Genomic DNA, 21,156 nt, shown 5'->3' with positions numbered 1-21,156 from the left:
TTGTATGTAATGGGATCAGGAAGTGGCTGATCCTGTAAGTCATTTTTTGGTAATCTTCCCCGAAAGGAGCGTGAGTAGTGATTCTCCCACTGCTGCAGTGACCTGGAATATCTGCAAACTCAAATGCCTGCCTGTCTCACACTGAGCTATGCTCCAGCATGCCATCGATCCACGTTTCACAGAATGCAAACATGGTGCTGGCAAACATGAAAGCCATCCTCATCTCTTGCAGCTTGGAGACTTGCAGCCCCAAACCGCTCCCTTGTTTGAAGGCTGTACTGTGCCGTGGATGCTGGGGTGCTGTGTGATGTGAACCCATGTGAACCCCATCTGATTATTTTTTTTTAATACCTGTCACATACGTGCATATGGAGGAGAACAGTGTGCACGTGATGACTTCCTTGGCAGCGAGGTGTCCTGTTTTCAGAGTAAACAACCTCTTCAGCCTCTGTCGTTCTCCTGCCAGCTCTGGAGCAGGGTCCACAGGGACACTAAGTGCGGTGCCACAGCCGTGCTATTCTGCAGCACTGCACTCAGGAGGGGAAGATGCAGAGAAAACACTTACTTGGGAGGCCTGGGAGGGCTGCACTGCCTCTGCCCCACACATGATACCAATGCAAACCCGGTCACCCCAAAAGGTGTGTTTCTGACAGAAGTAGTTGTTAGTAGAAAACTTCTCCCCAGACTTCTTCCCTACATCCTGGCTCCAGGAAAGTTATTGTTGCTGGCGGAGCAGTCCTTGTGGTCAGGACCATTGGCAAGGTCCCCAACCAGCCTTTGCAGCAGTCTCTGGGGGGGGCTGCAGGAATGCTGGAGGAAGATCATGCCTTGGTGTCCTGCCACACGTTCACCCTGGAACCTGTGGTTAAACTGGGACGAGCCGCTGGATCAACACAGCCTCCAAAACAAACATCTCCTGCGGGTCCCTGTAGTGCCCTTCAAAGGTGGTTGTCTTTAGAAAAGACACCTTTTTTTTTTTTTTAACTTTATGCAGGCCCAAGCACCACCTTACAGGCCGGCTCTCGCGTTTCCAGGTAGGGTGTAATTCTGCTCCAGGAAAATCTCTGTGCCCGCTCCTGGGAAACGCTGTGGGAAGGCCCGGCCCCGGGGCCGCGGGCTCCGCCACGTTCCCCTTTTCTGCTGGGAGGAAGAAGAAGGGAGGGAGGGAAAGTCCGCCCTCGGCATCTTCAGAAGGGGACACTGCACCAGAAGGCAGGGGAGGGGAGGGGAGGGGAGGGGAGGGACAGCCGCTGGATGAGGGAAAGGGCGGGTCGTGCTGAGGCCCTTCCTCAGCGGTGGGACCCGTCGGGGCGCCGGGGCCTTCCGCCGGCCCGGGGCTCCCTGCCCTCACCACCGCAGGGCTCACGCTCCTAGGGCAGCTCTCCTCCAAGGCCTGGCGCTAACGGCGGAGGCAGACCAGGCCCCAGCGGCCTCAGGATCCCGCCGGCGGGAGGGGCGGGGCGCTCCCCTCAGCGGTGCCCGCCTCGCGCTGACGGAGCCGCCGGCGACCGCTTCCCGCCACCAGGGAGCCCCCGCGCCCTCCGCCCCGCTGCGGGGCGGCTCGCGCGAGGCGGCCTGGGAGCGCCCCGCCCCTCGCGCGGGGCACGCGTCCCTGGCTGCGGCAGCGGCTGCGCGGGGCGGCCGGGCCGGCGCGGCGCCTCCTCCCGCCCTCCCCGTCCCGTCCCGTCCCGGGGCCGCCGCCTTCCCCCCCCCCCCGCCTCCTGCCCGGCCCCACCTGCGGCAGCGCTGGGCGGCGGCTCTGGCGGGGCCCGCTCGCTCCTCGCCCGCACCATGGCGGCGGAGCGCGGGGGCTGCTCCCTGGAGGCGGTGCCGCTGCCGCCCGAGGTGCGCGAGAGCCTGGCGGAGCTGGAGCTGGAGCTGTCGGAGGGTGAGGGCGGCCGCGGCCGGGGCCGGGGCGGGGGGGGGGGCCGGTCCGGCCGGCGCCGCGGCGGGAAGCCGGCGGCTCGCTTCCGTTGTCGGGGCGGGGCGGGGGCCTGGTCCCGCTGAGGGGGACGGCGGGAGCCTCATCCCCCGGGGCTCCGGCGCAGCGCCTCAGAGGGGAGGCGGCATTGGGGGGGCGTTTAGCGGGGAGCCGGGCCCGGCGCTGCGAGGGCCTGAGCCCTTCTCCCCCGGACCCCCATCGCAGGCAGCGGTGGGGTTCAGCCGGTGGCGGATGAACCGCCGCGGGGGGAGGCGGCTCCGGCCGCCCCGCGTCCCCTGCCCCCGGCGCCTGGGTGGGAGCGGTGGTAGAGGCCCCTTCAGAGGCGTTTTGAGGTGGCCGGGAGATGTTTTCCCCTTTCAGTCTGAGATGGCACCGAAACGGCCACTTCGCAGGCAGCTGGATACTCTGCAAACACCTTTTTCTTTCTTTTTTTTTAATCTATTCCTAATTACAGCTAAAATCTTAAACCTTTCCCTTCGGATCTCTCTGTAATTCCCAACGTTTTTATGCTTTCCTGTACGTCAAGTTTCCAGGCAGGAATTTGGTGACATCCATCCACTTCTGTAGTTAAGGAGCCCTTGGTCGGCGGCGGCAGAGGTGCGGTGGCAGGCTAAGGTTCGCTTCGACAATACATTTAAACGCATCTGTTGGTTCGCCGCCCCCAAAAGGTACCGTTCCTTTCCTTCCACCTCCAGGCCTGCCTTTGGTGGTAACAGTCCTTCTGTGACCCCCGTGGGAATTCTACCTGTTTCCTTGGTAGGATTAGGGTGGGGTTTTTTTGCGTATTGGTTCCCTGGCGTGGCCACCCTGCAGACAGGCAGGGGTAGACACTTGGTGCGGGGGAGCACGCGAGGGGCGGAGGAGGCCGAGGCAGCGTTTTCTGGGAGCAGTTATCACTGCGTGTTCCCTAGCTATGTTGTCAAGCTGCACCTTGGAATAGAAGAGCTAAAAACCTGTTAGTGCCACAGTCCTGGGGTAGGAGCATTCAGTCTGCTCCTCAGATGTTGCAGTTTTCAGAGCAGTACGTTCAGGTGGGCAAAACTGGGGTTATTTCGCTGACTGACTGACTTACGTCGTGGTTTAGGAAATGATTCACAGATCGGCTGTCCTCACCTCCAGCGTGGAACCTTTGGTGCAGAGGCAGGGGAAAAGTATAGGATTAGTAACTTTGTTCAAGTTTAACCTGTCGCTGCACGTCTGCCACAGCAGTAGGAGGCAGCACCTGACACGTGCTGTTGCTTGTGCAAGAGGAGTTCCTGCGACTTGCGAACTGCGGTCCTGTGCAGCTGGTACCCCGGTGCTCTCACACCGTGGCCACGCTCCGTACAGCCCCTCTTGCGTGTGTGCCTGCTGGCACTTGCCGATGAGCCAGGATATCTTGGGGTTGGCTCCTCCTTTGTGTAGGTTCTGACCGTGTGTTTGTTTAACCGCTGGAATCTTCTTTTATGTATGGGTCTGCAGCATGTTACATCTGTGAAACGCCTAAAGTGGTGGCGAGCTGTCTTAGTGCAGTGCGTCTGATAACTGAAATTTGTATTGCTCTATAGCTGCTGGATTAATTAAGGCATTGGATAAAGTGATCATGTTAGCTCAAACTTCTTGACCATTCTGAAGACTTAGTTTATGATCATAGGTGCGATCTTTGATCTAAGGTGCGATTCCTTTTCTTCATTGACTAAATGGCTTGAAAGCGTTTGCGGGCAGTTCTTCAACATCTGGTAATACGTTATGTGCTCGTGTTCTGCGATCGCCTGAAGTTTGTATATGCTGCTTTTAATGGACCACTTCATCATTAATACTCAGAACTTGCTTATTTGTAGGGGAAGGAATAGTGATCTAGGATTAGATACTTGCATTTTAATCTATGTAAAGTGGATACAAATTTTGTGTAGTACTCTACTTCTTCTAGAAGAAGTAAATTGACACCTGTAGAGATTGCAAGTTATTTTCCTCTTTTTTTTATTTGTGCAGAATCCATCCCACAGTGGAATGCCACTGTTGACAACAACTCCCTCAAGTTTTCAGCAGCTTTCTGTATGTACAGTGCTCTTCTGTACTCTGTGTGTGGATGTTGTAGCTGACCTCTGCCTTAATGAAGGTTTTTGTGTGCGTGTGTGAAAACAGGCGAACTGCAGGGAGATTTAATGGGGGATTTCTTATGCTGAATACGCTGTAAATTAGAGGAGGTCACACTTGGCAGGATGTTACCATAATCTGAGAGGAAGTGTGAAGGGAGGGAAAGAAAAGAAGAAACTTGAGAGCAAGTTCCTTTCCACTTTGTATGTGTGCTTTGTTAATTGAAATGTCATGTATGCTATGCTGGGGCAGGAATAACATATGTTCTCTTTGATTACGTTATTTTCACCTATAAATAAATCAGGAAGATGATTAAAAACTTCCTTTCGTTTTGCCCCAGGTTGTCATAGTGAAAGTTGGGGAAAGTGTGTGCATTTAGATGTAGAGAAAAATGAAGACAGAGTACATCGCTACTTTCTAAAGGCAATTCAAAATCCCGAAGAAAGTGCTCAGTTTAGAAGAGTTCTGGATGAGGAGGGAACTCCAGCTCTTGCTGCAGTTCTGGTCATGCGCATTGTGTGATGGATCCGTCCACTTTTACAAGATCCTGATCTCTTGATTGACAATTGTTTGTATTCTTCATGTACTAGAAAAATAATAGTTGGGGGGGGAAAAAGCAACCCCGGAACAGTGCTGCTGTGTTGCTTTGTTATATCAACGCTGTAATTTCTTTCTTGCTGAAAAAAAATTAGTGAATCTTTTAGTGAAAACTACGAGATCTGCCACAACCTTTTTTGGGGATAAGGACAATTTTGAGATGACGATTGGCAGCTAAGCTGAATTATAGCTGATTGATCCATAGACTAAGCTTCCTTACCTTAAGACTGTAAGATGCTGCAGCTTTCTGATGTAATGGAACGGTGTGGAGTTCCCTAATCAGTCTGGCAGGATCGTCTGTAAAAGCATGAAAGTGATACTGTGAAAGTCCAGTACTGCAGTTTTTTACTAGTTACTATAACATGTTTTTTCCTTCTGTGCTCTGAAAGAGAACTAAGGTTATAAACCCCTCTTTTTCAAAGAAATCCCATCTGCAGTGGAGATTTTGTAGGAAAAACATCAACATGCTTTTTTAAAGCCGGTACGCTTTTTATGATAGTGCATGACATATTTGTGTATATTTTTATGTACCTAAATATACTTGCACACTACTTTTCATTAAGGTATGATAGTTTTGAAGAGCAGGTCTCATATAGACACAAATGTCACTTGTGTAATTTGTCCATTCATGAAAGCCACATTTTATTTGAAAGCTGTGCCTGGAAACAACTTTTGACTGTTCTCTTGTGCAAAAGGCTCCTCATTTTTATCCTTTTTCTTTTCAGAGCTTTCCCAGTTTTTCTGCTACGTTTTTTTCCATGGCACGTAGCTATAACTCGCTGGCTTATGCAGCAAGGTGCGTGTTTTGGGTGAGAGAGAAAAGCTTGAGAGGTCATGAAACCCTTCCTCTGGCAGAAGCAAATCTTGACGGTTAAAGACCTCTTTCTGAAGAACGCTAGGCACTGCTCTTCCACCGTTTGAGCAGCTTCAATTTTGCTCTCCTAAGCCTAGGGGATGTGGAATTGGGTCATTTTTTGCTTCTTCCAGGTCACCTGTGCAGGAAGATGCCTCACTTGTTCCTTTCGAATCCAAGGGCAATATACGTAGAAGTAGTCAAAGATAAAACCATGTTATATGTCCATAGAGCAACGAGGACCGTCTCACTGGTGTTAGCTTGTGTGGTTTTGTCTTCTAGAGTTGTTCATGGTGATAGTCCCCTAAGCCAGCAGTTCCAGGTCTTACAAGAACATACGACTACACTTGTTTCTTTTCTTGGAAATTTTTTGTACTTGTTGCTCTGGGGTTCTGGTGAGACTGGGCCGTTTGGATGCGTAACGTAGGCTTTGCGTTCCGTAAATGTTATATAAAAGTTGAGGAAAGAAAAGTGTGGGTTTACAGGCTTTCAGGTGGCTGTTTTACCAGCACCTGAGTGTTACAACGCCCTTCCTTTTTTGTCTGAATTTCTGATCAGCTTTAAACATTAAAAACGCAGATTTGTTTTTTCTTCTGTTTGCTAGGAATTTGCAGGTCAGGCTTATTTTGGAACTGAGCTGAAACTCTTATCAGAGATTACCTACTGTAAGGAGGCTGAAGGTATTTTTTTCTGGTCCAAATCTATTCTGTTACCCCAATGATTGCCAGGTGGGAAATGCTCTTCTTGATGGCTTCTATCAAACAGGCTACAGAATTAGTTGTGAGATAGTAAACTACGTGACAATACATTTCTGTCTTAATTATAACTTGATTTTGCTGTTTATTTGGGGTGTTGTGTTTTCCATCTCTTAACACATCGCTCCAAAGTTTCTTCTGAGCCTGGTTAGGTTTTAGTGGAAAGCGTGGCAGTTCAGATGGAGCGTTTGGTGTACACGTTGCTCTGGTTCCCAATGAGATGTTCATGTCTGCCTGGGCAGAAAGCTCACTCTCGCATAATTTTGATCCCAATTATTTATTTCCCATTTAAGAAAGGAAGAATGGGCGTGTGTGACAGGGAAACTTTGTCTGGGGTTGGGGTTTTTTTGTGTGTGTGTTTTGAGGTACTGCAGGTAGTGGAATGCGTACAGCTGAGTGGTAGAAGATGATGTCAGCTAAGAAGGGTTTCCTGAAAAAATTAAAGGTATTTAGTGCCTGACATTTTTGGCTACTGCAAGTATTCCAGCAATACTCCAGCAAATACTTTTTGTAATAACTACTAGCCAGTATTAGCCTGTACTAACAGTCTGGTTGAGTTTTTTTAAAAAAAAAAAAAATTGATAATGGAATACTTTTTTTGGGCACAACACTTTTCTTATAAAAACTAAAAGTAGTGGTCAGAGCTGAAAAGTTTAACTTAATTGCTTTTGTTACACTATTAATACCACTATTGATGTGGTATTAAAATACTGCATGTGAAATCAGGTGAGGAAGAGATGCACGCGCATACACACGCTTTCACTTATTATCCTTACAATAAAGCATGGTGTTTGGGTGTTAGGTTTTTTCTGGTCTTAAAGTGGTAGTTTTCTGTTACTGAAGTCTTCAAAAAGTGTGTCTGTAGATTGCAGTTGTTTACCACTTCTGCTATCACTTTAATACTTGGAAATAAATATAATCTGAGGCTGTCAGTGAGAAGAACTGTTGGAACTGGGGAGACAGATGCTTGGTAAGTGGATGGTAGTCTGTGAAACTTGACCTGCAGTGTCTTTGTTGCTTAATTTCTGGGCCTCTCCAACAGAAACTGTTAATTGTGCGATAGTACGTGGTGGTTGCCAAATGCCCACGGGGACTGAGTAAGTCTAGAAAGCTTGTTCTCACGCGTTACACCCGGCACAGGTCTTGGGAAGTGACTGGCTACCATCCTTCAGGCTAGCTCGTATCCTTAGGTCCAGTTTGTGACTGAAATAGTCACACAGTGTTTGAAGGAAAGCAGGTTTCTGATTTTTTTTTTTAATTTATTTATTATAAAACAGTGGCAAGGAGTGGTTGCCATTGCAAGCTTCATGGTTACTGTACACGAGGAAATCCTTTAATTCTTTTCACTTCTGTCTGAAGAAGGGCTTGAGGGCTCGTTGGTGACTACCAATTGATGGAACAAGGCTAGCTCTTTCTGCCAGCGCTGTCTGGAAGTCAGGTGCTGTTGTAGTCTTGATGAATACTTGCTGCTTTAATGCTATATTGTATATAAGCCAACAAGCGGTAGCCAACTCAAATGCGCCTTACATGGGTGCAAGCGTATTTGAATCCTTTTATCAAAATGGGCCTCCATTTAACCTGGTTTGGCTGTGACAGATTTGGATTGTAAAACCACACGATGGTGTATCTGACCTTGTGGGAGACCAGTGCTTGACTGGTGGGTCTCTAAGCGCATTCTCAACTCGTGTTGTAGGTTTATGCTGTTTAATGCATGTATTGTGGGATTATTACTAGGGAGAGATTCAGTTATTTTAAGGAAGAAGGGGGCTTTTCGTAGCCTGTAACAGGTGGAGGATTTCATTTGCTGCTGTTTGAAATGAACACAGTGAAGGTATATATGGAATTCCAGTTACCACCACCTTCGAAGACTTCTAGGAGGTTAAAGCTGCCGCCTTCACGGGGGTAGGCCTTTGCTCCAAAACCTTCTCTTTCTTTAAGTCCAAGCAGATTTCCTGCCTGCTGTGAAAAGCTGGTGAAGCTTTGGGGCTTCACGGGCGAAAGGTGTTACTGCCGGATGGAGCTGCTGCCCCAGCCTTTCCGTTGCACTGGTGGCATCGGGGGATGCGAAGTGACCTGCAGCCGTTGACAGGCTGGCTGTGAAGCAGCTGCCCAGCGGGTTGTCATTGCTCTGTCTCATCCCATTGCTCTGACTGATCAGCCAGTCCAGGTCATTAAAGAATAGACACCATACGACTTCAGCTTTCTGAAGCTGTGTTCTGATCGGAGCTAAATTTTCTTTTCTAACAGCAGCAGCTGAAAACTAGATTGCTTTTAAAGCCCCCTTCTTTTCCAAGGAAAACTTTCTGGTTATGGTACAAAACGCAAGTTAACTTGTCTAATAAGGTGATGGTTGGAATGAAGATTTTTTTCCTTACTGGTTACATCACATTTAATGATACCGTTGCTATTAAACTGTAAGAAGGAAATAGCGTCCTTGCTTGGTACGGTCAAGAATGGCGTTTTCTTTCCAAAAGTGGGTTCAGAATCTCCCTACTCTTCTGCAGGATAGGCCTGAAGTTTAGTTGAAGGCCACATGTCTGTTGAGATAAAGACAGTCCAGATAGGTGGCTGGTCGGTAGCCACCTGGTCTGTGGGATGCTTCCATCCGTTGCGCTCCTTACAGCCACCGCACGTTTTGAAGACTGCTCAAGCATCAAATCTTGCCCTAACCGTGAACTGGTTTGCTGGTAGAGTGGGAGAAGAAACGAGAGGTGGAGGAGAGAGGCATCACTGCTGGGCACGTAGGAGTACTTCCGTTGAGCCAGGCTACTGGCACTGAGATGACAGCAGCTGGTTTTCCTATACATTTTCGCTCCTCTCCATTCTGTGCATCAGCCACGACTTTGTAGAGCGTGTGCTGGTCTGCGAAGGTGCAGTTGGGTCTGTTGCTGACAGCGGCTGTTGAGGTTGAGCTGTCCTGGCTGGAATCTGTGGGAGGTACCTTTCTAAACTGAGTTAGATGTCATAATTGGGACCATTCCCAATGTTTCAGGGTTATGCCATCACGTTAGTATAATTGTAACAGTGACAACAGAGACTCTCATAGCTATGTTTGTTGGATTACTACTGTGAAAAACAATTTTACACATTTTTACTACTGTCTTTTTTTACACACACCCCACTTTAATTTTTTTCCAGTGAAAAGCCTATTCCTCAAAAAGGGGGAAGACTGTCACTTCTCATTCACCTGTGGGAATGCACTACAGTTGAGTTTATTATCCAAACCTTGCTATGTCCTCAGTAGAATGAATTAATAAACGAGGGATTTGAGAGAGATAGTAGTTGACATAGATGGCCTGGAGAGTTCAAAGTCCTTCGTACCCTTCTGCATTGTGAGAGAAAAACAAATTGACCCATTTTCTTTTTCTTACGATGTCTGACATGCTGGGTGATCAGAGTAGAATTTATTTTTTTTCCTCCCCTCTGTTTTGGAAGGTAATGAGAAGCTGGTTTAGGGGCTTTTTTTGGGTTGGCCTTGAAGATCAGCAGTAACCATGCTGGAAAGTTCTGTTGTGGCAGTGTAAGAATGTGATTGACCGTGGTTTTCTTGTGCAACGCACCTTCCCTTTCACTCTGATTCCCACTCCCCCATCATATTAATTTTCCATCAGCGCTATTCTGCACCCCCCCCCATTTTTTTCCTACCTTCTGGAACATGGGAGAATGAGCAAGGTGTCTTACCTTAGCTCAGAGCACCCTTACACTTTTTATCTTTAGCTGCTTCTGATGAGGACAGTCCCGTGAGCGGTGGGAATTTGCAGAAGACGTAAGGACATTCAGTCTTATTTTGACGTCGGTGCCTTCCCACTCAGGAGTGGTGGGGATGCACTTATGAGCTTGCAAAAAAAGGACCAAAGGTACTGTGTTGTTATCTTTATCGCTTTGAGGAAGCAGAAAATTCACAACTGGGAGAACTGGGAGTGCTAGGTCATCAACTTTCTTTCCAATCAAAGCAGAATTTCAGATTCGACCAGTTAGGTGGTTGGGGCTTTTTTTTTTTTTGTCTTTTGGATTTCTGCTGTAGTTAACCGGTGTTTAAATTATTCTCTTCCCTGTGTTTGAGTAGAAGAATGTAAAAATACCCTCCGTCTCTATCAGAACCAATTCTGCATTGATTGGTCGACCGCAGTTGTTGGAGGTTGAGGTTGAAGACTTAAGTGGCGGCTCGCTATGTTCCCGGGAGATACCTTAATTCATTGCTGGTCTGAAGGGCAATGATAATGATAACTGTGGAACGCTGGGGTTTATCTAGCTGAGAGATAGGTAACGTTTGTCAGAAATCCCTTTAGGATTTCTTCAGGTGTGATCCTGGGCAGCCTGCTCTAGCTGACCCTGCAGGAGCAGGGGCTTGAACTAGGTTGAACTTGAGGCGTCCTTTCCAACTTCAGCTGTTCTGTGGCAGAGGGCTGGTCTTTAAACCTTGTTACTCTTTTTTGTGTTGCTTTGGCAAGCAAGGATAAATCCTGGTGAGGAACAGAAGTATGATGGCAACCTGTACTTTAAGAGAATGAAAGGAAATATATTTTCTTCCAGGTGTTCTCATGCAAAAGTAAGCTTCCCTTAAAACCATAAATGCACATATTTATGAAGTAAATAGACCTTTATGTAATTAACGTTGAACACTGTCCTGTGTTCTACCTTCCTATCCTCCCCCTCAAACCTAAATCAAGCCCTGCCAGTCTTGAGAACATAAAGTGATTTTTTTTTTTCCCATTTGCTAGTTAAAATGGTTTCTGTAAGAAGCTGTTGGTTGGTTTTTTTTAAATTTTTTTTTTAAAGGGATAAACTATTCTTCTGAAATGTGATTTCATTGATGAAGGGCTATGGGCATTTTTTTGGGCTGAACAGTGTGACACAGAGATTCCAGGTGCCAGCTGGATGACATTTCGTACCACTGAGTTACAGATGTATCGCCCAGTTCTGTTACTGGAAGAAAGATCTTTTTACTATGCCTATATGCAAATACAGAGGCAAAATATCTCAGTCTCTCTGACGACACAACAGTCATTTGATTGTAAAGAACCTGTGTAGTTACCTTGGAATAAGTATCAAAGTATTTGACAGCTTCTTGGCACAAGGTTTGTAGCTCTCCAGGAAGCATAAACTTGTTGCATTCTCCTCAGTTTTCTTGAAGTGATGATTGCAGACCCAAATTTGAAGATCTGCAGGAAGACAGAAGTGTATAGTTTTCCTGTGCTAAGGTTGAAGAACGCGGTTCTGCAATGCAGAATTCAGGGGACCAAGTTGAAATGAGTGGCTGAATCATTAAAGCCTGCACATCATCATCGTATCCTTCTACCTTCTTACTGTTTTGTTACCACCTTTGTTCTTTCTCACTGTTGTTTCCCTGGCAATGCTCAACAGGACGCAAAGATGGGTCATCTTTGTTGCACTTACTCCCCTGAAGTCTTGTTGGCTTGCCCGCTAACAAGTGCATTTTATTCACTCCTCCTTCTTAATAACCTGTTTGCTTTTAAACCTCCTTGGATTTTTTTTTTTGTTTTCCTGTGTTGAAGCTTGTGTCTTGCAGTGTCTATGATAAGCTTACTGACAAGACAGTGAAGAAAGAAGCAGCTCTTTCATGTCATATTGTTACCTTTTAAAGGTCAAGATGTTTCTATTTTATTATCTCTGTGTATGTCCCTTTGAGAATTTGGATAGACCTCTTATAGCTGGTGAATATAGTTAGGCCTCATCCCTTCACTAGCAGGAACTTCTTGTTTGGTGTTCCTCCTGGACGCCAGCAAGGAAGATTAGACAGAATTCTAGTATTTGCTATTTATGGACACAAAATATTACTAATAGCTGATGTCGCGATATTGCGAAGATAGATGCAAATCATCTTTTACTCCGGGTTTTTATTATAATTCGTTGCGGCTCAATTTTTGAGTTTTTCCTTTTCCCCAGTTCTCTTGTTTCTTTCATTTCTGGTTATCTTTTTTCCTAGAGTGCCTTTCCAAGTAAACAGCTGCTTCAGAAGAAAGTTAGGAGGGTACCATTTCCTTATTTATCCTTAAAACACTACTCCACGCTAATGCAGAAACTGCCGGTTACATTTAAGAGGCTGATGATGAAGTTTGAAGGCTGTGCGCGCGCATGTGCACGTGCGGGCAGTATCAGTTCAGCTAGCTCCTTCCTTCCCACTGGGCAAGAATGTAATATTGGGATTTTGCTGCTTCCCCTTCTGCCCTCTTATCCTTTACGTAGTGGTTTTCAGATGAAGTCTGGGGGCACCCTTCTGCTGCTGCGGGAACTCGTTCTTTCCGTTTCCCATCTTGCGCACAAGAGGGTCTCAGTTTTTACAATGGGGATCTTGTGCTTGCTTTCCCTCTCTGCTTCCCGGCTGCTGCTGTGAAGGGAGCTGGAAGGGGCCTCGGCTGTCCCCGGGCGTTGGGGAGGGTGCCGTTTCACCAGGCGGCTGAACTAAAGAAGCAGCCGTTGCCCAAAAGCGGAATTCCCATCCCCAAGCTTTTATCTTGAGTTACATCTGGTGCCCGTCTGATGCTGTGGTACAGTGGCAGCAATTTAACATGAGAGAAAGTGAGTAATTATTTTAAGCAATTTAGTGAGTTGACTTGGCTTAGTGTTACAGCCAGATGGGCTCGGAGCTGGTTGGAAGGATTGGGTTGAGGGGAGCAGGATGAAGGAGGGTGCCAGTGCTTCAGCTTAGCTGCAACACGAATCCATACCCAAAATAAATTTTTTCAGCGTCTGCCTGTATCCATAGTGCTGTTCCTTCAGAGCTGTCCTGGATCCAGCCTGGAATGAAACATTGTCCTTGCTGGTTATTAGCAGAGTTTTGTCCTTCTAGAACTTGAAATATAAAAACTTCCATAAATCATGGTGTAAGACCAATACATTAGTGTCCCACAGATCTGCGATTAATCAGATACAAGGAAAATAGAAGATGCTCAATAGTTTATCGGAAAGGGTTTGAAAAAGCCATTTGCATATGGAGAACTGAAAACCTGTAATGGTGGGTGGTTTGAATATAACTAGAAGGTCTTCAGCTCCGTCCTGCCAGAGAGGTTTCTGCAGGGCAGTCCGGGAGCTGCAGCTTTTTTGGAGGCGAGGAAGGCTGGGGGTTTTGGTTCTGTGTTTTTTCCTGTTGCAACAAGGTACGTAGGTAGGAGGAGGCCAGCGATAAAGGGTGTACATACTACGGAGGATGGCAGTACAACTGCGAGGCTGAAAAGAGAAGTCCTATGAATGGTGTAAAGATTATAGATCAGCAATTTTTTCGTGCAGAGCAGATTCAGCTCACAGGTTCTGGTAAGCACCAGGTGCCACGCAAAGTCCACGGTGGGAACGTGTAATCTGGGGGAGCGGCAAGGGGGAGCAGCGGTGAGTTTCTCCCTTCACCAGGCTTTAGGTTCTTGGCCATCTTGCAAGCTCACGCTGACACATTACCCTCCAGCATTACCTCCCTGCTGCGGGCGCACCGGTGGGTCCATCCCGTGGCTGTAGCAGCGCGCGCGCTACGCATCAGCGGTGCCGCGCTGCACGCTGATTACTGTCCCCTGTGCCGGGGTGGTCTCTGCCATCTGTAGTTATCTCTGCTTTGTAGTTACGATCCCAAGGTAACAAAGCAAGGAAGATTTCCAGCTGACTGCATCACGCTGTGTCCCATGATGACCGTAGGGTTTTTGCCTTGGGTCTTTGATCCGACCTCTTGGCAGAAACGATCTGCATGCCGTAATAAAGTAGGGAGAAGAAGCTGAGGGGTAAAAAAAGTATGCTGCTGTGTTTTGTCATCTTCAAGATCACTTTGCTTCCTGTTATGAAGCCTGAATTCTGTAAAAGTCCCGCAATATGAGATCTCCGCCTTGTACGATAAGGAATAAGAAATGTTAAGAAAATGCAGGAATATGTTGTTGTAAAGAAAGCATGTCAGACATGTCATGTCATTAAAGTGCACTAGGAGGCAGTGTTAGGGAAAAACCATTTGGGATCACTGGGGACAATGTTTGTTTACAATTACATGTTGTTTAACAAATATTTAAGTTTCTCATTTCAAATGTTTGTGTACAATTTGTATTTGGTGGAAATTACTTCACTTTCAAAGAGTATTCACTGTTTCCAGAGATAGGAGCTCAGTAAACATTTTTCCCTTCCTTTTTTTTTTCCCCAGAAACAGTATTTGAAGAAAACAAGTATTTAGGTTTGGGCATGTTTTTCTAATTTTTTTGCCTGAGTTTTCATTTACTAAGTAACAATCACTAAGAAACTTAAACTATATAAACCAGCTAGTTGAGGTTGTAGTACGTGTTGTGTGAATTACAGTGGCTGTACTTGGGACTGCTCATTCTTGCTCTTTGCCTTGTTTCTACTGCCCTTGGGTTATACATGCGCGTAGTAAAATTTGACCTTGCAACTTCTTAGAAGTCAAACTGATGAACCCAGAGTCACTCCTTACGCAGGAGCTAGAGGTCGTGGTTTTTTTTTCCTTGCTTTAGTGCAAGCCCATTGCTGCTCGATGAGCTTGCACATCAAGAACTTTCACTGTGGAGTTCCTCCCCGCTTGACTCCTCAGAGTCTCAGTTGACTTTCGGGCTACGTTTACGATTTACCAAGAAGACTCAGGTAAGGTAAGGATTAGTTTGGCTGTTGTGGATTTGCGTGTCATGTTTCTGCTGGCTGTGAATTTGTCTTCCTCGAGCAGTTTGGTAAACTGAGGAACAATATATATATATTTGGTGGTGGTCAAATCCAAAACCGTAGCTGGACGTGTCAGTTTGAGCAATAGCGCAGGAGTAGAGACGGCGCGCGCCTTGGTCCCTGTGCGACTCCCGCCTTGCTTGTGAGGTTTTGGGTTACTTTTCTTAAATAATGCAGTAAACCGGTCTGTTTAAAAGCATTGCTATAATAATTGATGAATGCGATTGTGTGACAGATGAAGGAATGTGTTAAGGAAATGGGTATTTTTAAAGAGGAAACGCTCTTCTGATTAACTCACAGTGATTAGAACAAATTATATCTATATTACTAGACTTTTCGAAGTTGTGATGCCAGGATTAGATGTATCAGCAACTATTGCCTAAATGAGTGCAAAGTCATAATTTTCATCAAATTTGGGTTTTAGCAGATACTGACACCGTTCTGATTTGGTTTGGGTTTATTTCCATAGGGCATTGATTTATAAATTTGTCAGTGCCTGCGACCAACCATTAAGCTGTAGCAAAGGAGAATATTCCCTTCCTAATGAAAGGTGTTTTTCAGATGTCCTTCAGGATGTTTAGATTAGAAGAACTTTGGGTGCTGGAAATACTTGCAACAGAGCGGTTTGCAGGAGGCAGGGGCTGCTCCAGACACCATAGAATGAATATCTACAAAAGGCAGCACAGTGGTTATCGCCCTTTCCTTTTCCAGTTAAAGTGCGGGTTTTTTTTACCTTGTTGTTAATAATAGAGACTTGTGGAACAGCACACGCTAAACTGGAGAAACCTTACATAGTTTTCCAGTGGGAAGAGAAAGGGAACCAGAACCACATGGACTAACTTCTAACCCTGTCAGTAATGTGCCTTTGAGACGCGCTTGGCCCATAGGTCACAGATCTTACCAGGTCCTGAGCGATATAGAGGGTGCTTCACTTCTCTTTTTCCAGGATAGGTGACAAGAAAAATTACTTACGGACTAGCTGTCTGAATTCATACTTGGGAAATGGAATAATCAACCACAATCTGACAGCACTGTAGTAGAGGCATCAGCATGATTCCCAGTTACTGAGAGTTTCTGTCCATCTTAAGCTGTTCTGTTTGTAGGTGTCCCTCATATTCTGTATTCACTTGTAGCTGTGGCTCGATATTCTACTCTTATGCTACTGTTAAAGTTATAAATAATATTTTAAATAATAAAATGGCTGTGTGTAAATCCTGGTATGTATTACTTTTGCCCCAGCAAGTTGTATGGGTCTTAAACGTTGAGATGTCTATGTATTGCAAAGTCAAAGAAGGATGGTTGTGATAATGAAGGTAGCTTACAGGCTGGTTTGAGACGATGGAGGAAGAAGGGCAGAATGCCTAGTGAAAACCAGTAAATGGTAGATAGTAGTAAGAAATAAATGAAGTCTTGTACTTTTTAAATGGAAGCTATATAAATAAGACTTGACAAATTCAGTGGCTGAGTAGGTACTTAATACAACTGTGATATTGCTGATCCTTCTCCCCGGCATGCATCCAGAGGAGAAAAAATAATTTAAAAATCATTTTAAATACACAAAACTTGTGCACAGCTGATATCTGACAACTTGTTCCTGTGATCGTCATGTGCCTTCTGTGCCCTACTGCACTGCATTGCATCTTCCACTTGGCAAGCTCTTGCATCAGGGTTGCTTTTACTGTTTATTTGGGTTGTTTCCTTTTGTGGGTAAACCATTTTGGTAGATTTTTCTTGACTGTGGAAAGAGCCTGTTCTTGGTTTTATTCAACTCTAAAGTCTTCAGCGCTAGCGATAACCCATGAGGTTTTTGGCGGCTTTACCTTTTTTTAGTGGATATTTGTAAGTAGTGAAGTGAATCAATAGATACTTTGTGCTTAACTTTGAGCTGTATTCCACAGTGCTTCAGACACGCTTGCTGCGTTGGTGCGGTTTGAGAAGCCCAGTAAGCTGAATCATGGGCGTTCATGCGTGTGTTTAATGTTACTTGATGTTAAGTGCACATGGATATTTTTTGAATAATAAAGGTCAAAGATGATAAATGAGGTGGGTGGTATCTCTTGTAGCATGAGTCAATGCATGAAGCTCAATAGCCGTTTCTCTGTCGTGTTTGCGATATGGTTATGGGCTGCAGTGAAAAGGGTGATAGCAGGATAAAGCCCTCTGGGTAAGGGGGAAATTAATAGCAGCCTTGTAACTTCCGACAGACACTTCCTTAAGAGGTGACATACCTGACAGGTATTCTGTGAGCCGTTCGTTCTTTCCTTGCTATCCCCCAGTGGTTTTTTCATTACTGGCTATTATTCACTGAGCCCCTAACTAGTGATTGTGATAACACAGAAGTGACATTGGCTAAATCGTAACAAGAGGTAGCCTTGGTGTGTTAAAACAAGCCATGTTTTGCCAATGCAAAATAAAGAGAGATTATGAATTAGTATGAGATAATTCCCTGTGGTGACTGAAGGGTACTGTTGGATAGATTGATGACTCGGGCAGTATTCATGTTAACAAAATCATGTTCATCACATGAAATAGGTTCTCAATGCCCTTTTATAAGGGAAATTCCCAACTTCAAAACTTGAGAACTTATTTTGCAGTCGTCGTCACTGGGTATCGTATTTGGTAGAATGACTGCAGTAAAATTGTTAACTGATGCTGTATAAAGACCGTTGCCTGGTTTTGTGCTAGGAGGACAGTATGACTGTCCGCTGGAAAATAATGTTGTGGTGCGTAATTGGTAGGAGATTCTGTGGCAAAATGGGGTTCAGATTATTTTAAATAGAGATGTTTTTGTAAGCACAACACTTTCACATTGTGACCAGGGAGAGGAAAAAAAACCCAAAAAACTGATCGTGTTGACATGCTGCCTTCAGATGATAAACCAGGTGATAAAATAGTAACTTTTGCAGGTTTATGGATTTGTAGATGTTTTTAATAGCAATGAAGTAATATGCATTTAATGGAATGAAGCCATGAAGTGTTTAATGGTAAATGCAAGTGGATTGTATTTTAAGACTAAGGAAACTTATGTTTAAAAGAAATCCAGTTACCAACATTGTAGCACTTGGTGTTACTCCTTTGAGACTCATCTTCAGTGTTTGGACTTGTTTTTCTATATAAGTGATTTATTTAACTCCAAGCATATCCAAGTATTTCTACATTGTTTATTGAATTGCCAGCTTGTGCAGTCTACACTTAACTGGCATGAGCATTTAAAAAAAATAAAATAAAAAATTATATTGGTATGTTTACTAGAGAAAATGTTTGAAGAAATTGAGGTGTGGGGTTTTGTGCGTGGTTTTTTTTGAGAAAACCAGGAAGCACTGTCGTTGTAGTCATTTCTTGAATTGAATCATAGAATGGAATCACAAATGGTTTGGGTTGGAAGGGATCTTTGAAAGGTCACCTAGTCCACCCCCTCTGCAATGAGCAGGGCCATCTTCAACTAGATCAGGTTGTTCAGAGCCCCGTCCAACCTGACCTTGAACGTTTCCAGGCATCTACCACCTCTCTGTTCCAGTGTTTCACCACCTTCATGGTAAAAAATTTCTTCCTGGTTACTTTCCAAATAGTAATTCTCTCTTCTTCAGTGTCACAATACTTGCTCAGCATAAATTCTTTTTGCCCAGTGTCTGGCACGTGCTCTAACTCTTGTCTACTACTTTCTTTTTCTACTGCACGGAGGAAAATCTAACAGCATGCTATTCCTTGCAGACTGGAGATGGCAGGACAGCTGGAGATCACCTTAAAACAGATGACAAGCGGAGAAGTTTTCTTTGCTGGTGTTAGCTAAGGAGTTTTTCTTTTACCTCGTTTTCCTCCCAGGAGCAGTTCCAAATAGGCTTGCTTTTTCTTTCTGAAAAATGCTTGTTGTCTTACACTAAATGCTTGCAAAATCTTAGGGAGGAGAGGAGTTCAAGAGTGTGCAGGGGTGTGTTCCCAGACGGTCCTCAGTGGTGCTTTTCGTTTGTACTGTAGAAGGTTGCAGCTTTTTGCCAAATGCATCCTCTGCTACCCAAGGAAGATGGGAGCTTGGGACACAAGGAAACCCTTCGCACCAGATGGTTACTGCTTTACAAACAGCCAGGAGAACATGTGGGAAGACCTCAGGACATTGCCGTTTACACCTTCACATGGAGAACCGGTGGTGCTTCTACCAGGAGAACATTTACCTGTGTTCAGAAAGGATGCTGACACAAGCTCTTATTAGTTCCTAACCTTTCTTAGGTGCTAATTAACAAATGTTGGCTCACCTCAGTTCTCTTTGGTTTTTCAAGGAACCTTCTGACGTCAGGGCTTTCACATGGTGCTTCTTGGAGAGTCTTGAATACACTGAATTTGTTAGAGGAGGTTCTGAGCAGCAGGTCCTTTAGTGACTGAGGGCTGTTGAAAGTGAGGCCTAAAACCAGAAATAAATATAAAATCTATCACTTGACGTCAGAATGTCACGTCGATGTCTTTAACGTTTTTTTGGTGTTTCCGGTAGATTTTACTGGATCTTGATACCATGTTAATAATGCTACCGAATTCCAGCTTCTGCAGGGTGGGACTTCACTGGTAGCTTTCGTAGTGAATTTTATTCTTGCTTGCAACAAAGAAAGTAACAACAGGACCTTACGGAAAATCTGCATGCAGAATATTGACTTTGAAATTACTTTATTTTTCTTTTTTTTTTCTTTCCTAGCTGCAATGAACTGTAGAGTTTTTCAGGGATGTTGCTGACGGCTGACACGAGTAATCGGAATTTCTTGATTTCAGTCTTTCTTCTGGGAGGAAGGTTAAAATAATGTTGCTTTCTAGAATATCAGGGGGAGGGAACCTTAGCAACTGTAAAAGCTTTAGAATTTTAAACTCTTTAAATATCTTTCATAATTTGGGAACTAAAATTACTTTCTAAATTTACGAGTAAATCAGTTTAGCTGTTGAAAGAACACTTGAGTATCTGATAGAAATATATGAGGCTTTGAAATTATTGTCTACTTGTGTCAGTTTTTGAGTGTTTTAAACCCATGGTTTACGGATTAAGTCATATACACTGAAAAAGTTGACAAGATGATTATGGAAAACTATGATGCCTTTGTTCCTAAGAGAAGCTAAAAAGGGAGTATCTAATTTGTGAAGCACAGGAGGACTTAGCCACAAAACTGTAGAGAATATAGGATTATGGGGATTCAGTTGTTTTCATACAGACCAAGGCACGTACTAAGAAAACACGTGCAAAAATCAGGAAAGCTTTGCAGATTGGGGATATTGGAAAGTTTAAAGTTGCAGAATTTCATCTGAAAAATCGAGCTGTTAATAATGGTATACCAAGATAATTTTCTTGCGAAAGGAGTTGCATTTCCGAAAGAGAAATCTTGTACAAATATATGTATGTAGTAGTATAAAGATCACACTAAGGTTTTTCAGGGGTAAAAAACCTAAACACTGCCTAACCTTCTCAATGAGAAAATTGTGTTGGGCTACTTCCCAGATTTATTTAAATCTGTCAAACTAATGGATAATGGGGAAGTTGATGGGAACTCAGGACATACCTCCAGACCTCTGGAGGATCTAAATTTTCCAGGAGCAGAAAGCAAAATGCTCTCATGAATTAATAAAAGTCGTGGTAGATGAGTGGATAGTAGCTCCGGTGGAATTTGTTTTCCCTCGTAGTAAGACTGGAGAGAGAAGACTGGGGAACTTGAGGAACCTAATCAAGTTAGATGAATGGGCAAGGCAAGTGAAACTTAGCATTTGTATAGGTCACGTCAGCAGCTTCTACATATTAGATTAACGGTAATTTAATTTAAAATTCCACAGCTGTTTATAAAATGCAGTAAGGCCATTAAAGTGTCTTCTGATCATCAGTCAAAATGAAGGGGCTAATTATAGCTATTTGAAATCCTTAACTCTAAGAGTATCTGTATTTTTTGTATTAGCTATGTAGGGACTTCTTTATTCCAGTCTAAAATAATGTAGAGCCCTGAAGCATTTGTCTGTTGTGAACAGAAACGGCTTTGTCTTATGAATGTTAAAACCAATTAGTCAAACAATTTAAACATGATTTGGGGTGTCAGTTTAAAAATGCTAGTGCATTTCATTTGTTATCTCAGAAATCTTTACAGTCTTGGTGGTAATTGAAATAGTCACCATCATAAGAGGTGGTGTTGAATCAGAACTGTGTATTACGGAGTGACTGTTATATTGGGGGGGAAAATAACTACAGATTCGTAACTTTCAGGCAGAAAAATCCATTTTTGGCATCTGTATGGATATGTGGCTATGCCCCAGTCCTT

General features: G+C 44.6%; 1 protein-coding gene across 1 annotated transcript in view; it reads left to right on the top strand.

Annotated features, from left to right (window-relative positions):
* The first annotated feature begins 1,791 nt into the window (after nucleotides 1-1,791).
* Nucleotides 1,792-21,156, top strand: part of DIP2A (disco interacting protein 2 homolog A) — a 135,962-nt gene continuing 116,597 nt past the window's right edge. The window contains exon 1 of the mRNA XM_059820804.1: nucleotides 1,792-1,888. Coding sequence (XP_059676787.1) covers nucleotides 1,792-1,888 — 97 coding nt within the window. The remainder of the gene's footprint in view (nucleotides 1,889-21,156) is intronic.

Source organism: Gavia stellata, chromosome 8 (genome assembly GCF_030936135.1).
Source record: "Gavia stellata isolate bGavSte3 chromosome 8, bGavSte3.hap2, whole genome shotgun sequence".
Classification (NCBI taxonomy): domain Eukaryota; kingdom Metazoa; phylum Chordata; class Aves; order Gaviiformes; family Gaviidae; genus Gavia; species Gavia stellata.
Note: the sequence above shows the minus strand (reverse complement) of the source record. Positions and strands in the feature narration are given on the sequence as shown.